This window comes from Scyliorhinus canicula, chromosome 2, assembly GCF_902713615.1.
Source record: "Scyliorhinus canicula chromosome 2, sScyCan1.1, whole genome shotgun sequence".
NCBI classification, from domain to species: domain Eukaryota; kingdom Metazoa; phylum Chordata; class Chondrichthyes; order Carcharhiniformes; family Scyliorhinidae; genus Scyliorhinus; species Scyliorhinus canicula.
In genome coordinates this window covers 236,977,361-236,994,667 of record NC_052147.1, presented here as the reverse complement: position 1 = coordinate 236,994,667, position 17,307 = coordinate 236,977,361, and the positions used below count along the sequence as shown (strand labels likewise).

The window sequence follows — 17,307 nt, the reverse complement described above, 5'->3', positions numbered from 1 at the left end:
CTTAGAACGTACAAACTGGAGAAAAAGAATCCGCAAAGGTGTCAATCACCTCGAGTGTCGTAGGATGGAGCAAACGGTGGCCAAGTGTAAACAGTAGAAGGAGTGGGTAAAATCAATAGCATCCCACCCACCCACCTCATCAAACACCACCTACCAAACCCGTGGCAGAGTCTGCGGATCCAGGATCGGAATTTTCATCCACCCACCTCCCCGAAGTGGTAGTAAGTCATCCTCGACACTGAGGGACTGCCCAAGAGGAAGAAAAGATTGAAGTCCTTTGTCTTCCCTGTCAACTGCAAACATTTATGAGTTAAATCATTCTTTGCATTATGATCCACCTTACAGCTTTTAAATACGTCCCTTTTACATCTCAGTATAAACAAAATAATTACCACAAATAAGAATCGCAGTACAAATTGGACGACAAAATCAGCGTACCTGGCTGCCAACACAACAATTTTCTGATGTCTGCTCCATTCAATTGAAACACTGAGCAATCTTGTTATTAGCTGTAATCAAACCAGCTGGACACTTTTATATTCAAATTTTATTGCTGTCTAGAGCTGCCGGTTGCACAAAATTAATGGAGATATAAATGTCGAGGAAGTATTGTTTTATTGTACGGTTGAGCACATCTGGTTCAGTTCTCAAGCCAGTCTGAAATCCGGCCTCCGTGTTTTTCAATGGAAATGCCATCTGACAGTCATATAACAATTCTCCAGCAATGAACAGGTGACAAAACCTATTGCCATTCTGATCAGGCGAAGTGACAAATGTTTCTTTTTTTTTTTAAAAAGCGCACACTCACACACAAATTTGTAAAATGGCAGACAACTTCAAAAAATATTTTATAGATTTTCTTGTCCTTCAAGGAATGCTTTCCATCATGACTTCTGAGTCACTTCATAATGCCTGTCTGTCTGCACAAATCAATACTTGATAGGGTAGATTTAGTGAATGACCTGACAATGCGCAACACATTTAACCTATAACTTAATGATGTACATTAGTGGTTAAGCTACAAAATCAGGTAAACCAGCAGAAGAGAAGCTGTGGCCTTGGTCATTAGTCACTGACTTGCTCTAATGTATGACTTAAAGTAAATTAATCAGATTATAGAGCGTCATATGGGAATGAAGGTCACAGCAATGAGGCCATTACACTGAAGTGCTAATTCTCCACCCTGTGCTCTGTCTATATTACATTGGAAAAGTCTAATTAAACTTACCCAGATAATAGCAGATTTTTTTTTATTTTATTAATTTACAAATGATGCAACTTAGCATTTTGTGTAACCTCACTCAATTTTGGAGGAGAGGGGTGGTGGTGGCAGTGTGGGAACTAACTCCTGTACTGCTTGACTTCTGGTTTTAGCTATTTGGCTGTGGTTTGTGGCATTTCAACAAAGCAACGGGAGGAAGCTGGAGAAGATTTGGAGTTCACGCTGACAGGGTGGCATGGTAGCACAGACAGTGGGTAGCACAGTTGCTTCACAGCTCCAGGGTCCCAGGTTCGATTCCCGGCTTGGGTCACTGTCTGTGAGGAGTCTGCACGTTCTCCCCTGTCTGTGCGAGTTTCCTCCGGGTGCTCCGGTTTCCTCCCACAGTCCAAAGATGTGCAGGTTAGGTGGATTGGCCATGCAGGTTAGGGTAGGGTTGCTGGGTTATGGGGTTACAGGGAAAGGGTGGAAGTGGGCTTAAGTAGGGTGCTCTTTCCAAGAGCCGGTGCCGACTCGATGGGTCAAATGGCCTCTTTCTGCACTGTAAATTCTATGATTCTAAGTGTGGAAGGGAAATTGACATAAATGAAATACTGCTGAAATATTCTGGTTTTGGCCTTATTATGAAAACACTTTGGGCGGAATTCTCCGCTCCCCACGTGGCGTGGGAGAATCGTGGGAGGGCCTCCCGACATTTTTTACGCCCCCCCTGGCGCCCCCGCGATTCTCTCCCCCCCCCCCCCTCGGAAAAATCGGCGCTTGCCGTTTTTCACGGCGAACGGCGATTCTCCGAACCAGATGGGCCGAGCGGCCGGCCCTTCACGCCCGTTTCACCACGGCAGCAACCACACCTGGTCGCCGCATTCGTGAAACGGGCGCAGGATGCCCGTTTGGGGCATCCAGGGGCCTGTTTGGGACGGGAGCACCGCGACTGTGCTCCGGTGGGGACAGGCCCGCGATCGGTGCCCACCGATCATCGGGCCTGCGTCCAAAACGGGCGCACTCTTTCCCCTCCACCGCCCAGCAAGATCAAGCCGCCACGTCTTGCCGGGCGGCGGTGGAGAAAGACGGCACCGCGCATGCGCGGGTTCGTGCCGTCTGCGCGATGATGTCATCCGCGCATGCGTGGGTTCCTGCGCATGCGCGGATGACATCCACAAAGTGCCGTTCGGGCGTCATTTCCGGCGGCCGAGGTCGCGGCCGGGAACAACGGGGGCCCGCTCCTAGCCCCCCGGGTGGGGGGCGAATTAGGTGCGGGAAGCGGGCCCCGAGGCCGTCGTGAACCTCGGCCGAGTTCACGACGGCCTCCGTGATTTTTGGAGACGGCGGAGAATACCGCTAATTGACTGCGAAAGATAACAAAATGTGTCGTGGAATTGTTTTTAGCCAAGGGCAAGAACATCCGCACTATGTATTTCAGCTTACGTACTTTCCATGGTCTACTTAATATAAACATGGCTGTTTACTTCAAACTGTGATTTCTGACTATAAAACATGCCGTCTTCAATCGAATCTCAGAGTGCGGTGCCCTGGCTTTGCAGCTAGAACACTCTCTCTCTGTAAATATATTTGTGTAATTAAATTTCCTTAAATCGAACCTCAAGGAATTTGTCTTTATTATGATTTCCACGGCACTATGTCTCCTTGTGGCCAATTCAGACATTTTCAGAGAACAATCAAAATGAAGAGCAAATTAGCTAGGCAGTCTGCAAAATAAAGTTCAATGGGCGGAATTGAACCAAAAGATTTCTAAGTGTCATTTTGTGCGAGTTTGACGAGGTGTTTCTTGGCAGCTTTTTGGGTGAGATCCATATTGATATTCAACCACATTTAGGGGTGAATTTTCCACCTCCCAATGACAGTAGCAGGGTTCACGATGCAGCGGATTTCAGGCGTTGTGAAGAAAACGGGATCGGCACCCGTTTTACAATGCGCTGGCCCCCTTTGCGACGGGTTCAAGGTCACGCTCCGCACATCAGCAGGAGAATGCAAATGGGTCTTAATAATCTATTGCATCCACTTAGTAGGCCAGCACCATAATCTCTAGGCCTGCGTGATTCTCTGACCCTCTGGGCCGGGAATCAGGTGGGTGGGATTTGCTACTGGTATTTGCCAGCGTGGCCCTGACCAGGGTGATCTCGCGTGGACCAAAGGGGTAACTCCTTGAGGGAGTTGTCCCTAAAGTCCATCTAAAGGGCCACCCTCTCCCCACAATGCAAGAACTGCCCACCCCCAGCAGAGCTTCGCACTGCACCTCCCAGAGACCCCATAAATAAAGAACCCACCCCCGAAACCCTAGATAAAGAGACCCCCCCCAGAAACCCCTGGATAAAGCGACACTCCCAGAGATTGCCTTGATAAAAGAGCCTCCTCTACCCACCCTCCCCCCAGAGACCCCCTAAATAGGGAGACCCCAGAAAAGAGACCCCTGTCAGGATGCCTCGCCAGAAAAGAGTAGCCTGTCAGGCAGCTCCCAAGGAAAAGAGAGCCCTGTCTGGAAGCTAGAGTGGAGATTGGTGACGTTGGACTGGGGTGAGCACAGTAAGAAGTCTTACAACACCATGTTAAAGACCAACAGATTATTGGAATCACTAGCTTTCAGAGCTCCGCTCCACTCACCTGGTGATCCTGCCTCTACCACCCTCCCAGGCAGTGCATTCCAGACCATCACCACTCTCTGGGTAAAAAAGGTTTTTCCTCAAATCCCCCCTAAACCTCCCGCACCTCACTTTGAGCTTGTTTTTCTCGTACCTGACCCTTCAAATAAGAGGAACAGCTGCTCCCTATCCACCCTGTCCATTCCCCTCATAATCTTGTACACTTCAAACTGGTCACCCCTCAGTCTTCTCTGCTGCAGAGATAACAACCCAAGCTTATCCAACGTCTCTTTATAACTTAAATATCCCATCCCAGGCAACATTCTGGTAAAACCTCTCTGAACCCCCTCCAGTGCAAATACATCCTTCCTGTAATGTAGCGACCAGAATTGCACACAGTACTCCAGCTGTGGCCTCACCAAAGTTCTATACAGCTCCGTCATGACCTCCCTGCTTTTGAAATCTATGCCACGATTGATAAAAGCGAATGTCCCATATGCCTTTTTCACCACCCTATTAACCTACCCTTCTGCCTTCAGAGATCTAAGGCCAAACACGCCAAGGTCCCTTTGTTCTTCGGAGCTTCACAGTGTCAGACCTTTCATAGTATACTTCCTTGTTACTCCTTCCAAAGTGTATCACCTCACATGTTTCAGGGTTAAATTCCATCTGCCACTTATCCATCCATTCGACTATCCCATTTATGTCTTCCTGTAACGCAAGACGCTCAACCTCAATGTTAACCACCCGGCAAATCTTTGTGTCATCAGCAAACTTACTGATCCGACTCCCCACATAGTTATCTATGGAATTTATATAAATGACAAACAATAGTGGGCCCACTGGTCACTGGCTTCCAGACACTAAAGCAGCCGTCTATCATCACCCTATGTCTCCTACCGCTAAGCCAATTATGAATCCAGCTTATCAAATCACCCTGTATCCCGTGTGCATTTGCATTCTTAATAAGTCTCCCATGTGGGACCCTGTCAAAGGCTTTGCTGAAATCTATATCTTTGCCCCCCCCCCCCCCCCCCCACTCTACCCCACTCAAAGGCTTTGCTGAAATCTATGTAAAGTACAACAACTGCACTACCCTCATCTATACACTTAATTGCACGCCCAGAAAAATCGATCAAATTTGTTAGGTATGGTCTTCCTCTGACAGTGCCAGGCTGACTATCCCTGATCAAACATTGCCTCTTAAACTGGAGATAGATTCTTTCCTTCAGAATCTTCTCCAGTAGTTTCCCAACCACTGACGTGAGACTCACTGGTCTGTAGTTTCCTGACTTTTCTCTACAACCTTTCTCAAGTAGTGGGACCACATTAGCTGTTCTTCACGCACCTCCCCAGTGGCCAGAGAGGAATTAGAAAATTGGGTAAGAACCTCTTCAGTTTCCTCCCTGGCCTCCCACAGCAGCCTGGGGCATAATTCATGCAGATCTGGAGGTTTGGCCACTATTAAACCCGGCATGACCTCCAATACCTGTCACTCCCTGTGAGAGTTTTCTCACAAACCTCACAATCTCTGTCCCCGAGTTCCATAACTACATTCTCATTCTCTTGGGTGAAGACAGATGTGAAATATTGTTTCAACACCCTACCAATGTCCTCTGGCTCCACCCACAATTTTCCCCCTTAGTCGTTAATGGACCCTACTTTTTCTCTGCTTATTCTCTTCCCGTTGATGGAATATCTTGGGATTGTCCCTATTCTTACCAACCAGAGCTTTCTTATATCCCTCTTTGCTCTCCTAATTTATTTCTTAAACTCCATCCGGCACTTTCTGTACTCCATTAATGCCTCTGCAGGCTTGCCCCCCTTGTACTTGTTAAAAGCCTCTCTTTTCCTTCTCATCGTATCCTGACTGTCTGTGGTCATTCATGGTTCTTTGGGCTTATTACACCTTCCTATTATCCTAGAGCGAACATATTGGGCCTGAACCCTCCTCATTTCATCTTTGAACGCCCCCTCACTGCTCTTCTGTAGGTTTCCCGACAAGTAACTCTTTCTTTTGTTGGGTTTCTACTTTTGTTTGCGATAAACAGCAGAATGTTATGATGTAATCACGTAATTCATATACATTAACATAAGGATTCTATTAATTTGTGATGCCTGTTAACATTGTGAAATGAAGTGTACTCCCATAAATTATATGGCCTTCCTTATCTTCTTTATGTTCCTTCCGAACAGGAACAATAAAATGTTCGTTGAGAACTAAAAAGATCCTATCAATTCTATCGTAAATAGCAGAGAAACAAAATAAATTAAACCAATACTGCAGAATATTAGAATAATATTTTCATATATTCTATGTTTCATGCAGGTCCACATATACCAATGGTCTCTGTCCACAGCACAAGCAACCCAAACAGTAAGTATACAATTCCAGACCTATAAAATTAATTTACTTGGGTCAATTTAGGAATTATTTGCGAATGGGCATTTAGTGCATTACTCATTTGACCATATGTATTCTTGAATGCAAATAAACCCATTGGATCCCAAATGAAACTCATTATTATGTAATTAAAAAAATATGCGAAAGGCTGACTGTTATGGTTATTGATACACAGTGGAGAAATGTCCTGTCTCAGAAAGATATCAGACCATCTATCGCGCACAATTCTGGTAGCCACACTACCAGAAGGATGTGGAGGCTTTGGAGAGGGTGCAGAGGAGGTTTACCAGGATGTTGCCTGGTCTGGAGGGTGTCAGCTAGGTGGAGAGGCTGAATAGATTAGGACTATTTTCATTATAAAAGGTGGCATTATCTGGGAGTGGGGGGGGGGGGGGGGGGGGGGGGTCACTAAGTGGCATAGGTTTAAGGTCTGTGGGGCACAATTTAGAGGATTAGTGCTGGATAGATGTTTTTACGCAGAGGGTGGTGATTGCCTGGAACGCATTGCCGGGGAAGGTTGTGGAAGCAGATACATTAACGGTGTTCACAAAGCATCTCAACAAATACATGGATAGGATAGGTATAGAGGGATACGACACAAGGAAGTGCTGAGGATTTTGGCCAAAGGTGGTATCATGACCGGTACAGGCTAGGAGGGCTGAAGGGCATTTCCTGTGCTGTATTGTTCTTTGTTCTACCTCTTTTGTCCCTCAACTTTGTTGTGGCGGAGCATTGTCTTTCAGTATCTGGGCACAGTGAAAAAGGGTAAAGTTGAACAGGGCCGTAGTGACTCAATGGTTAGGGGACAGACAGGAGATTCTCTGGCCGCAAACGGGAGTCCAGGATGGTGCGTTGCCTCCTTTGTGCCAGGGTCAAGGATATCTCGGAGCGGCTGCAGAACATTCTCAAGGGGGAGCAGCCAGAAGTAATTGTGCATGTTGGCACAAATGACATAAATAGAAATAGGGATGAGGTCCTGCCGAGCGATTATAGTGAGCTGGGAAAAAGATTAAGAAGCAGGATCTCGAGGGTGTTAATCTCTGGATTACTTCCAGTGCCACGTGCTATTGAGGGTAAGAACAGGAGAATATGGCAGATGAATGCGTGGCTAAAGGATTGGTGCAGGGGGCAGGGAATTCAGATTCTTAGATCATTGGGATCTTTTCTGGGGCAGAGGTGACCTGTTTAAGAGGGACAGGTTGCATCTGAACTGGAGGGGGAACCAATATCGGGGTGGGCAGAATGGCAAGTGCTACAATGAAAATGAAATGAAAATCGCTTATTGTCACGAGTAGGCTTCAATGAAGTTACTGTGAAAAGCCCCTAGTTACCACATTCCGGCGCCTGTTCGGGAGGTAGTTACGGGAATCGAACCGTGCTGCTGGCCTGCCTTAGTCTGCTTTCAAAGCCAGCGATTTAGCCCAATGTGCTAAACAGCCCCTACAAGCGAGGGTTTAAACTAGTTTGGCAGGGGGGTGGAGTCCTGAGCAGCAGGGAAGCAAATGAGGGGCTGAAAGGTGATGCAGTACTCAGCGACGGCAAGCTGAATAGGCATGATAGGCAGGAGTATTGCAGGGAGCGAGGAAAACCTGTTGGAATAATTGGCATCTATTTCAATGGAAGATGGCTAACTGGTAAGGCTGATGAACTCAGGACATGGATAGATACATGGGACTGGAATATTCTAGTCATAACTGAATAATGGCTGAGGGAGGGACAGGACTAGCAGCTTATTGTTCCATGGTGCAGGTGCTTTACGTGGCACAGAGGTGGAGAAAAGAGAGGGGCAGTTGCATTTTTGATTAAGTGGAGCATCACAGCAGTAGCCAGCGATGAAATAACTGAGAGATCATCCAGTGAGGCTTTGTGGGTGGAACTAAGAAATAAGAAGGGTTGGTGACCTTATTGCGGTTGTATTATAGGCCCCCAAATAGTCCACAGGAATTAGAAGAACAAATATGCAGGGAGAATGGGGAGACTTGCAGGAGTTGTCATCGTAGGGGATTTTAATTTTTCTAATATAGACTGGGACTGCCATAGTGTATTCAGGAAAATGTGTTCAGGAAAGTTTCCTCAAGCAGTACATGGAGGGTCCTACTCGGGAAGTCTGAGTGGGTTTCCTCCGGGTGCACCGGTTTCCTCCCACAAGTCCCGAAAGACCTACTTGTTAGGTGAATTGGACAATCTGAATTCTCCCTCTGTGTACCTGAACAGATGCCGGAGTGTGGCGACTAGGGGATTTTCACAGTAACTTTACTGCAGTGTTAATGTAAGCCGACTTGTGACACTAATAAAGATTATTATTATTATTAGGTCACGGCAAGTGACTGATGGTGGGAGACCACTTTGGGACCAGTGACTATCGTTCTATTAATTTTTAAATAGTTATGGAAAGACACAAACCTGGTCCACAGGTGCAAGTTCTAAAGTAGGACAAGGCGAATATAAGGGTTGATTTTATTTTAATTAATTTACAGAATGTGGGCATCACAGGTTGGGCCATCATTTATTGCCCATCCCTAGTTACCCTTCAGAAGGGGGTAGTGTGTTGCCTTTTTGAACCGCTGCAGTCCTTGAGGTGTATTACCACTGTGCTATTATTCCAGGATGTTGTCTCAGTGACAGTGAAGGAGCAGCGATATATTTCCAAGTTAGGGTGGTGAGTGACTTGGAGGGGAACCCTCAGGTGGTGAGGTTCTCAGGTGTTTGCTACTCTTATCCTTCTATATGGTAATAGTTGTGGATTTGGAAGGTGCTGTCTGAGGAATTTTGTGAGTTACTGCAGTGCATCTTATAAATGTTACACATGTCTGCCACTGTTCATCGGTGGTGGAGGGTTTGAATGTTTGTGGAAAGGGGAGCAATCAAACGGGCTGTTTTGTCCTGAATAGTGTTGAGCTTCTGGAGTATTGTTGTAGCTGCACTCATCCAGGCAAGTGGAGAGTATTCCATTACACTCCTCACATGTGCCTTTTAGATGAAGGACAGGCTTTGGGGGGTCAGGAGGTGAGTTACTTGCCTTTGACCTGCCCTGGTAGCACAGTATTAATGTGACCAGTCCATTTCAGTTTCTGATCAATGGTAACCCCCAGGATAACCCCCAGTAGCTTGTTGGAGGGCAAGGACCTCCAGCAAGTAGGAGGTATTTAGGAATGATCCTGATAGGGCAAGGCTGGCAGGAGAAGGAAACCCTGGATTACAAAACTTATTGAGGATTTGGCCAGGAAAAAGAAGGGGGCATGGCTCAGGTGCAAGCAGCTAGAATAACAGGATTCCAGGATGTGTACAGGGGATACAGGAGCACACTTGAGAAGGAAATTAGGAGGGCAAAAAGTGGGCATGAGATAGCCTTGGCTGAGAGGATTAAGGTGAATCCAAAGGGATTCTTTAAGTATATTAAAGGAAAAAGAATAACTATAGAAAAAATAGGACCCCTCAAGGACCAAAGTGGACACATATGTGTGGAACCGCAGGAGATGAGTGACGCTCTCAATGAATATTTCTCCTCTGTATTTACTGTGGAGAAAGACATGAAGACTTGGAAACCTGGGAAGGTTAGCGGTGATATATTGGGGACAGTTCGTATTACAGTAGATGAGGTGATGAACATATTAAAATGTATGAAAGTGGATCCATCTCCTGGCCCTGACCAGGTACATCCAAGAACACTGCGTGAGGCTAGAGAAGAAATTGCGGAAGCCCAGGCTGAGATATTTGTATCGTCGTTAGCCACAGGTGAGGTACCAGAAGACAGGAGGGTAGCAAATGTTATTCCCTTCTTTAAGAGGGCTGAAAAAAAAACTGGGTATTTTAGACCGGTAAGCCTAATATCTGTGGTGGGTAAGTTACAAGAGAGGATTCTGACAGATAGGATTTACAGGCATTTGGAAAGATAGGGTTTGATTAGGCATAGTCAGCACAGCTATGTACATAGGAGATCATGCCTTACAAATTTTTTAGAATTCTTTGATGAAGTGACCAGAAAGTTTGATCAGGGCAGGGCGGTAGACATAGTCGAAATGGACTTCAGTAAAACCTTTGATAAAGTTCCACATGGTAGTTTGCTCTGGAAGGTTAGATCACATGGAATCCAGGGAGAGCTGGCAAATTGGATATACAATTGGCTTGATGGTAGGAAGCAAAGGGTAATGATGGAAGGATGCTTGTCAGACTGGAGGCCTGTGACTAGTATTGTGCCTTAGAGGTCAGCGCTGGGCCCATTGCTGTATGTTATCTAAATCAAAAATTTGGTTCAGAATGTACAAGGCATGATCAGTAAGTTTATAGATGACACTAAAATAGGTGGTATTGTAGACAGTGAGGAACTTTATTAAAAATTGCAGCAGGATCTTGATCAATTGGTGAAGTGGGCTGAGACATGGCAAATGGAGTTCAATACAGATAGGTGTGAGGTGTTACATTTTGGAAAGTCAAATCAAGACGTTCAGGGTGAATAGTTGGACCTGAGGGGGTATCGTGGAAAAGGAGGACCTTCGAGTTCAGGTGCATGGTTCTCTCAAGGTGGAGTCACAGGTAGTTAGGGCAGTGAAGAAGGCTTTTGGCATGCTGGCCTTCATCAGTCAGGGCATGAGTACAGAAGTTGGGGAGTTATGTTGCAGTTGTACAGGACGTTGGTGAGGCTGCACCTGGAGTATTCCATTCAGTTTTGGTCACCTTGCTATAGGAAAGGGGGGTAGCAGCATGGTTGGGTGACCTGTACGACTTCCTGCGGTTGGAGAAGATAAAGTATGAGTCAAGGGGCTCAGCAGGGCATTTTGAGAAAGGTGGGGGATGTTTGTGAACGTGTTTGAGGAGCTGTTCGTCGCCGGGGCTGGGGGGGGGGAGGGGGGGGGGGGGGGGGGGGTGATGGGAAGGGGTGGTGAAAAAGGAGGAAAATCTGTACTAACTGTACAGTTGATTGTTGGGCAGAATGATTCGCGGGGTGTTTATTTACCTTAACTACTTTGATACAAGTTGAATAAAATGCGTTTAAACTGGAGAGTGCAGAAGAGATTTACAAGGATGTTGCCAGGACTCAAGAGACTGAGTTATAGGAAGAGATTGGACAGACTTGGACTTTTTTTTTGGAGCATAGGAGACTGAGGGGTGATCTTAGGGATGCATGGTAGGATAGTGCTTAGCACTATGGCTTCACAGCGCCAAGGTCCCAGGTTCGCTTCCCAGCTTGGGTCACTGTCTGCATGGGTTTCCTCCGGGTGCTCCGCTTTCCTCCCACAGTCCAAAGATCTGCAGGTTAGGTGATTTGTCCATATTAAATTGCCCTTAGTGTCCAAAAAGGTTAGGTGGGGTTTGGATTACGGGGATAGGTTGGAAGTGTGGGTTTAACTGAGGTGTGCTTTCCAAGGGCCGGTGCAGACTCGATGGGCCGAATGGCTTCCTTCTGCACTGTAAATTCGATGATTCTATGATCTCATAGAGGTATAAGATCATGAGAGGCATGGATAGTGAGAGTGCACTCAGTCTTTTTCCCAGGGTTGGGGAATCGAGAACTAGAGGGCATAGGTTTAAGTTAAGAGGGGAAAGAATTAATGGTAACCTGAGGAACAACTTTTTTACACATAGGGTGGTACGTATGTGGATGAGCTACCAGAGGAAGTGGTTGAGGCAGGGACATTGACAACATTTAAAAGGCAGTTGGATAGATACATGGGGTGGCATTCTCCCCTATCCGGCGTGACGGAGGGTGCCGTAGCTGGCCGCTGACGTCACTGCCGGCGCATGCGCGATGTGGGGTTCTCTTCCACTTCCGCCATGGCGGAGGCCGTGGCGGCCACGGAGGAAAATAGTGCACCCAGCGCACTGGCCCGGAGTCTGAGTGGGGGGCCCCGATCGGGGGCCAGGCCACCGTGGGGGCACCCCCCGGGGTTCGAACGCCCCCCGCCCCCCCAGGACCCCGGGGGCCCGCTCGCGCCGCTGAGCCCGCCGTTCCAGAGGTGGTTTAAACCTCGACGGCGGGAGAGGCCTCCCAGCGGCGGGACTTCGGCCCATCCGGGCTGGAGAATCACCGCAGGGGCCTCTCCGATCGGAGTGGCGAGATTCCCGCCACCGCCCTTCCCGGGTGGCGGAGAATCTCTGCCACGGCGGGGGCGGGATTTTCGCGGCCCCAGGCAATTCTCCGACCCTGCTAGGGGTCGGAGAATTTCGCCCATGGATCGGAAAGAGGGATATAACCCAAATGCAGGCAAATGGGGTTAGCTTAAATGAGTTTTTTGGTTGGCATGGACCAGTTTCGTCCGAAGGGCCTGTCTCCATGAAGTAGATTCTATGATTCTATGAATTCAGGGGCAATTTAACATGGCCAGGGCACCCACCCTGCACTTCTTTGGGTTGTAAGGATGAGCCTCACAGACACTGGGAAAATGTGAAAACTTCACACGGACAGTGACCTGAGACTGGGATCGAATCCAGGTCCTTGGCGCCGTGAGGCAGCAGTGCTAACCACTGCACCACCGTGCCGCCCCACTTGTGTTTAATTTAAGTACCACAGCCTCATCAGTCTTAGCTCAGTTGGTAGCATGCTTGACTTTGTGTCAGAAGGCTTTGTGAGTTTTAACCTCAGGACAAAAAATTGAACACATAATTTAGATTGGCACCCCAGTGCAGTACTGAGGGACTGCAGTACTGTTGAAAGTGCCAACTTTAAATGAAACATTATTCATTTCACACCTCTTGAAGTTTATCATTAAATTCAGAATGAATAGCATTAGCATAATATTACTGTCACTCAGATAAAAGTGAGAGGGCTGATTTTCTTGTCATTTTCAAATGAAATGCATTGTCCTGAATAATGAGCGTAAGATTGGCTCATAAAATGAGATTAATGTAAGGTGAAATCAAGCTACCTTATTTACAACACTAAATAACACATTGATAATAAAAAAAAAGATTCAATTCTGTTCCGAATTGTTCTCATAATTTTATTAACCTTTTGGTTATAATTGCACGGGTTTATTAAGTGATTTTCTATTGTGATATTTTAGTGTCCCTCATAAATGTGTTGTACCATGTGTGGTATAAAATAAGTGATGTACTTGGTAATGGTGTTGAAATGTTTGGTAACCTTCGAGATTGACACAAAAACGGTCATGCTTTTTATGATGTCTAAATAAATGTATTTATTTCATTTTTATTATGTAGACTCCTACATATTAGAAAATAATGCTGTCCTGCATGAATGTATCAAAGGAAAAAAGATCCACAAAACAGAATACAGGACTGTTCATATTGCTGATTATGGTGCGTTCATCATGTTTATTTTATCTTATTTAATTATGTGGCAATTGGTTATGCAATCTATCTTTAATGATGTGTGGCCATTGCCTCTTGTGGCTTATAAGAATTGTCCAACGAAGCTTTATCAGGTTCTAGGCAAACAGAAAAATTCCACAACAGAACAATAAGTATATGTGAACTATCAAAAATCCACACAACACTGTACATTCAGCACAAATTCCTATTCGGCCCCAAATGGTTGGTTTAGGAGGTGCAAGTTTATGGTGTGTGCATATCTGTAAATAAGCACTTACAAAAGCGTGCAAAGATTAGGCTCCAGTTCTATCATCCAGCACCTGGCTTCATAATTAGAACATGGTAGCAGAGAATGTTTGTCTAAAAATGAAGGGTGAAAACTCAGAGACAAAATTCAGGTAAAAAACTCAGGGCGCGACTTAACAGGAAAAACAGAGTCCTATTTTGCTGACGTTTGGGGGGTGTTTCTTGACGCATGCAACACCTAGAACGACCCACTAACAAACGTGATTCTGGGTTTTTTTGGCCTCGGCGAGGAACGCACCGCCATGGTGCAATTACCTCGCTTCCTGCAATGAACTCAGCTCATCAGTGCAGGAAGAGATTGGGACGCCGGTTCTAAATGTTGCCCTGATCTCCCGGACTCCTTATTGCAGCCTCTGCCTGAGTGGCAGTTGGAGTGCTAGGGTACCACTTTGCCCGGACCCTGACCTCCAGGGGGCCTCTGACCCCCCTGACACCCCATGGACAGTTACGCCTGCTCCAAGTTTGTGGACGAGTGTTAAATGGCGTCATGGTGGGGTTTTCCAGGTGTGGGCATTCATTCCCAGGTCTTGGGAACATCAGACACTGACACATTTAAGTCAGCCTAACTGTTCATTTACTATGTAAATCTCAATCTTTCCCAGCGACGGCAAGATCCAGATTATGACATCTCATTAGGTCTCACAAGGCGTTCCAAGTGTCGTAAATCTCGCGAGATGCTCTCCCATCACCGGATCAGGCGCAACTAGGCCGTTCAATCACATCCTAAACTTCCAATTGCCATTGAGAAAAAGTGGCTGGGCATTATTTCCCTCCAACGTTCTCGTAGTCTGAACCATATGGCCAGTGAAAGAATCAAGTGGATATGTTGATACGAGTTAGGACTCTATCAAAGAGAAAACGGGTATAGTCTTGGCATTATTGTAAAATCAGAACTAAAGCATTTTGTGGATAGGCCAATTAGCTCAGTTTGTTAGAGTGTGATGCTCAATGAAGGTACAGGTTCAACCGCCATAGTTCTTGGGCCTGCTTCTTCTTGCCCCATTGCGATATCATGATAACATTGAGTCATTACTAGCAACCCTTGGAACTGAGTATATTGCCAGATGAGAGAGAGAAAAGATTTTTCAAAATGGATGCCACCCAGTTGGATAGTGATGAAGTTTTAGACCTTGTATTCAAGCTTCTGGATGAAACGTATAAGAAGAATAATCTGTTAAATGCCTTTGAGGCATGGTCAAAAGTTAATAGATTTCAGAAAAGGGGCAGCACGGTAGCATTGTGGATAGCACAATCGCTTCACAGCTCCAGGGTCCCAGGTTCGATTCCGGCTTGGGTCGCTGTCTGTGCGGAGTCTGCACATCCTCCTCGTGTGTGCGTGGGTTTCTTCCGGGTGCTCTGGTTTCCTCCCACAGTCCAAAGATGTGCAGGTTAGGTGGATTGGCCGTGATAAATTGCCCTTAGTGTCCAAAATTGCCCTTAGTGTTTGGTGGGGTTACTGGGTTATGGGGATAGGGTGAAGGTGTTAACCTTGGGTAGGGTGCTCTTTACAATAGCCGGGGCAGACTCGATGGGCCGAATGGCCTCCTTCTGCACTGTAAATTCTATGAAAAACAGATTCTGCGAAAGAATACATCATGAACTTTAACCAATTGTATAAAAGTTTGGCAAAGTTCAATTGCAGATTTTTGGATCAATACTAGTATTTAAGTTAATGCATTGTTCTAAGGTGTCTCATACGGATAGGCTCCTGGTTGAAACTTTTGTTCATTTTTTGGAGAAGGAGAATCTGTTGGAATAAATGTCTGCTGCCCTAAAATATTCCTGGACAAACAGTTATTTCTTTCAACCTTCATGGAATTATTGAGACATTCTGCAGTGACATAAAGAATAGAAGGCTGAATGATTTCCAGCGTATAAAAAACTCCAGAAACAGGCGTCAAAACAGCAGAAGGCTTAAAGCCAGATAAAATGAGGATGGAAACACCTTGAGCAGATCTGGCTGTTCAAGCAGAGAAAAAAAGTCTAAACAACAGTAAAGGGTGAATTAATTTCAGGAATACCCAAGAAACAGTTAATAGGTGCTTCGGATGTGACTTAAGGTATCATTATGCAGTGAAGTGTTGAAAACAAAGAGGCAAAGTCCAAGAAATGACACACGGTAGACCAAACCTCAACCATTGCTAGGATACTGGACCGAAACACCAATATTTTAATTTATGTTGTAAGACTGTGCAGAAAGAATGATTCACTCCAGTAGTGATTGCTTGAAGACGTAGGGCTTTGGTGTTTTAAAACAAAACTTTATAATGAATACAATATTAAACTCTTTAATTCATACCCGAAAAGAACAGCTTACAATTAACCCTCAACACTATTGCTCAATTCCCCATTAAACAACAAGAAAAGAAACATACAGCTCTCAATCCATCTTAAAAATCAGCAGGGCATAGAGTAATACTAACTTTGCAGAACAGATTTGGGCGTCGATTAGAACCCCTGCAGGCTGTGGCTGAATATCTTCAAATAGCGGCTCTAACTGGATTGTTTCAGCCTCTTCCTTGTCTTCAGCCAAGACTGCTCTGCTTTGAATCATTATTACTCTGTTTTAAACTTTCCTCCTGGGAAAGAAAACTGCCTTTACTTGTGAACTCTGTGGTAGCCTGATCAGACCTCAACTCGTCTCCCCAAAAGATTTTTCAAAATGTCTTTCTCTCTCCCTTAGCCCCACTGAAATGACATTATCTCCCAAAGCTGACAAAACAAATGAACATTCCAGGGGCTTAAAGCACATTGGGCGGGATTCTCTGAAAATGGGGCTATGCCCCCACACCAGCGGGAAAACCGGCGCCAACGACTCTGGCATCAATGGCCCCCCCAAGGTGAGGAATCATCACCTTTCTAGGGGGCTAGGTTGTGATGCCGGAGTGGTTGGCGCATGCGCGGACCAGCCAATGATTTTTTCACCCATGCGCAGATCGGGCCGCGTATTTCTACGTATGCACGGGGTTTCTCTTCTCTGTGCTGGCCCCCTGGCAATATGGTGGAGCCTGACAGGGGTCCGATGCGGAGGAAAGAAGGCCCCCACGGCAACAGCCTGCCCGCAGGATCGGTAGGCTCCGATTGCAGGCCAGGCCACCGTGGGAGCCCCCCCCAGGACCAGATCCTCCCGCGCCACCCCCAGGACCGCCCCTGCACACTTACCTGCCGTGTTTGAAGTGAGCAATTCACGCCAGCGGGACAGGACAAAACTGGACAGTCACTCGGCCCATAAGGACCCGGAGAATCACGGGGGGGGTCGCTGTCAATGGCCCTCGACCAACGAGGCAGGAATCCCACAGGCCCCCAAAAAATGGCGCCAGAGAATAGGGCAGCTGGCGTTGGGGAGGCAGTGCGGGATTCGCGCCTCCCCCCAGAGGTTCCCCGACACGGCGCAGGGTCGGAGAATCCCGGCCCACATCTCCCCAGTGACTGTTCCCAGTCAAACCGCAGTGCATTAGCTCAGACTGAAAAATACATTCCTTTCCTCTGTCAATTTCACCTTATGTCTGTTA

General features: G+C 46.5%; 1 protein-coding gene across 1 annotated transcript in view; it reads left to right on the top strand.

The window, feature by feature from the left end:
- The window catches only part of LOC119962051 (inactive dipeptidyl peptidase 10-like), a 1,164,028-nt gene that overhangs the window by 1,081,532 nt on the left and 65,189 nt on the right, over nt 1-17,307 (top strand). Inside the window, 2 exon segments of the mRNA XM_038789842.1 lie at nt 6,146-6,193; nt 13,379-13,477. Coding sequence (XP_038645770.1) covers nt 6,146-6,193; nt 13,379-13,477 — 147 coding nt within the window.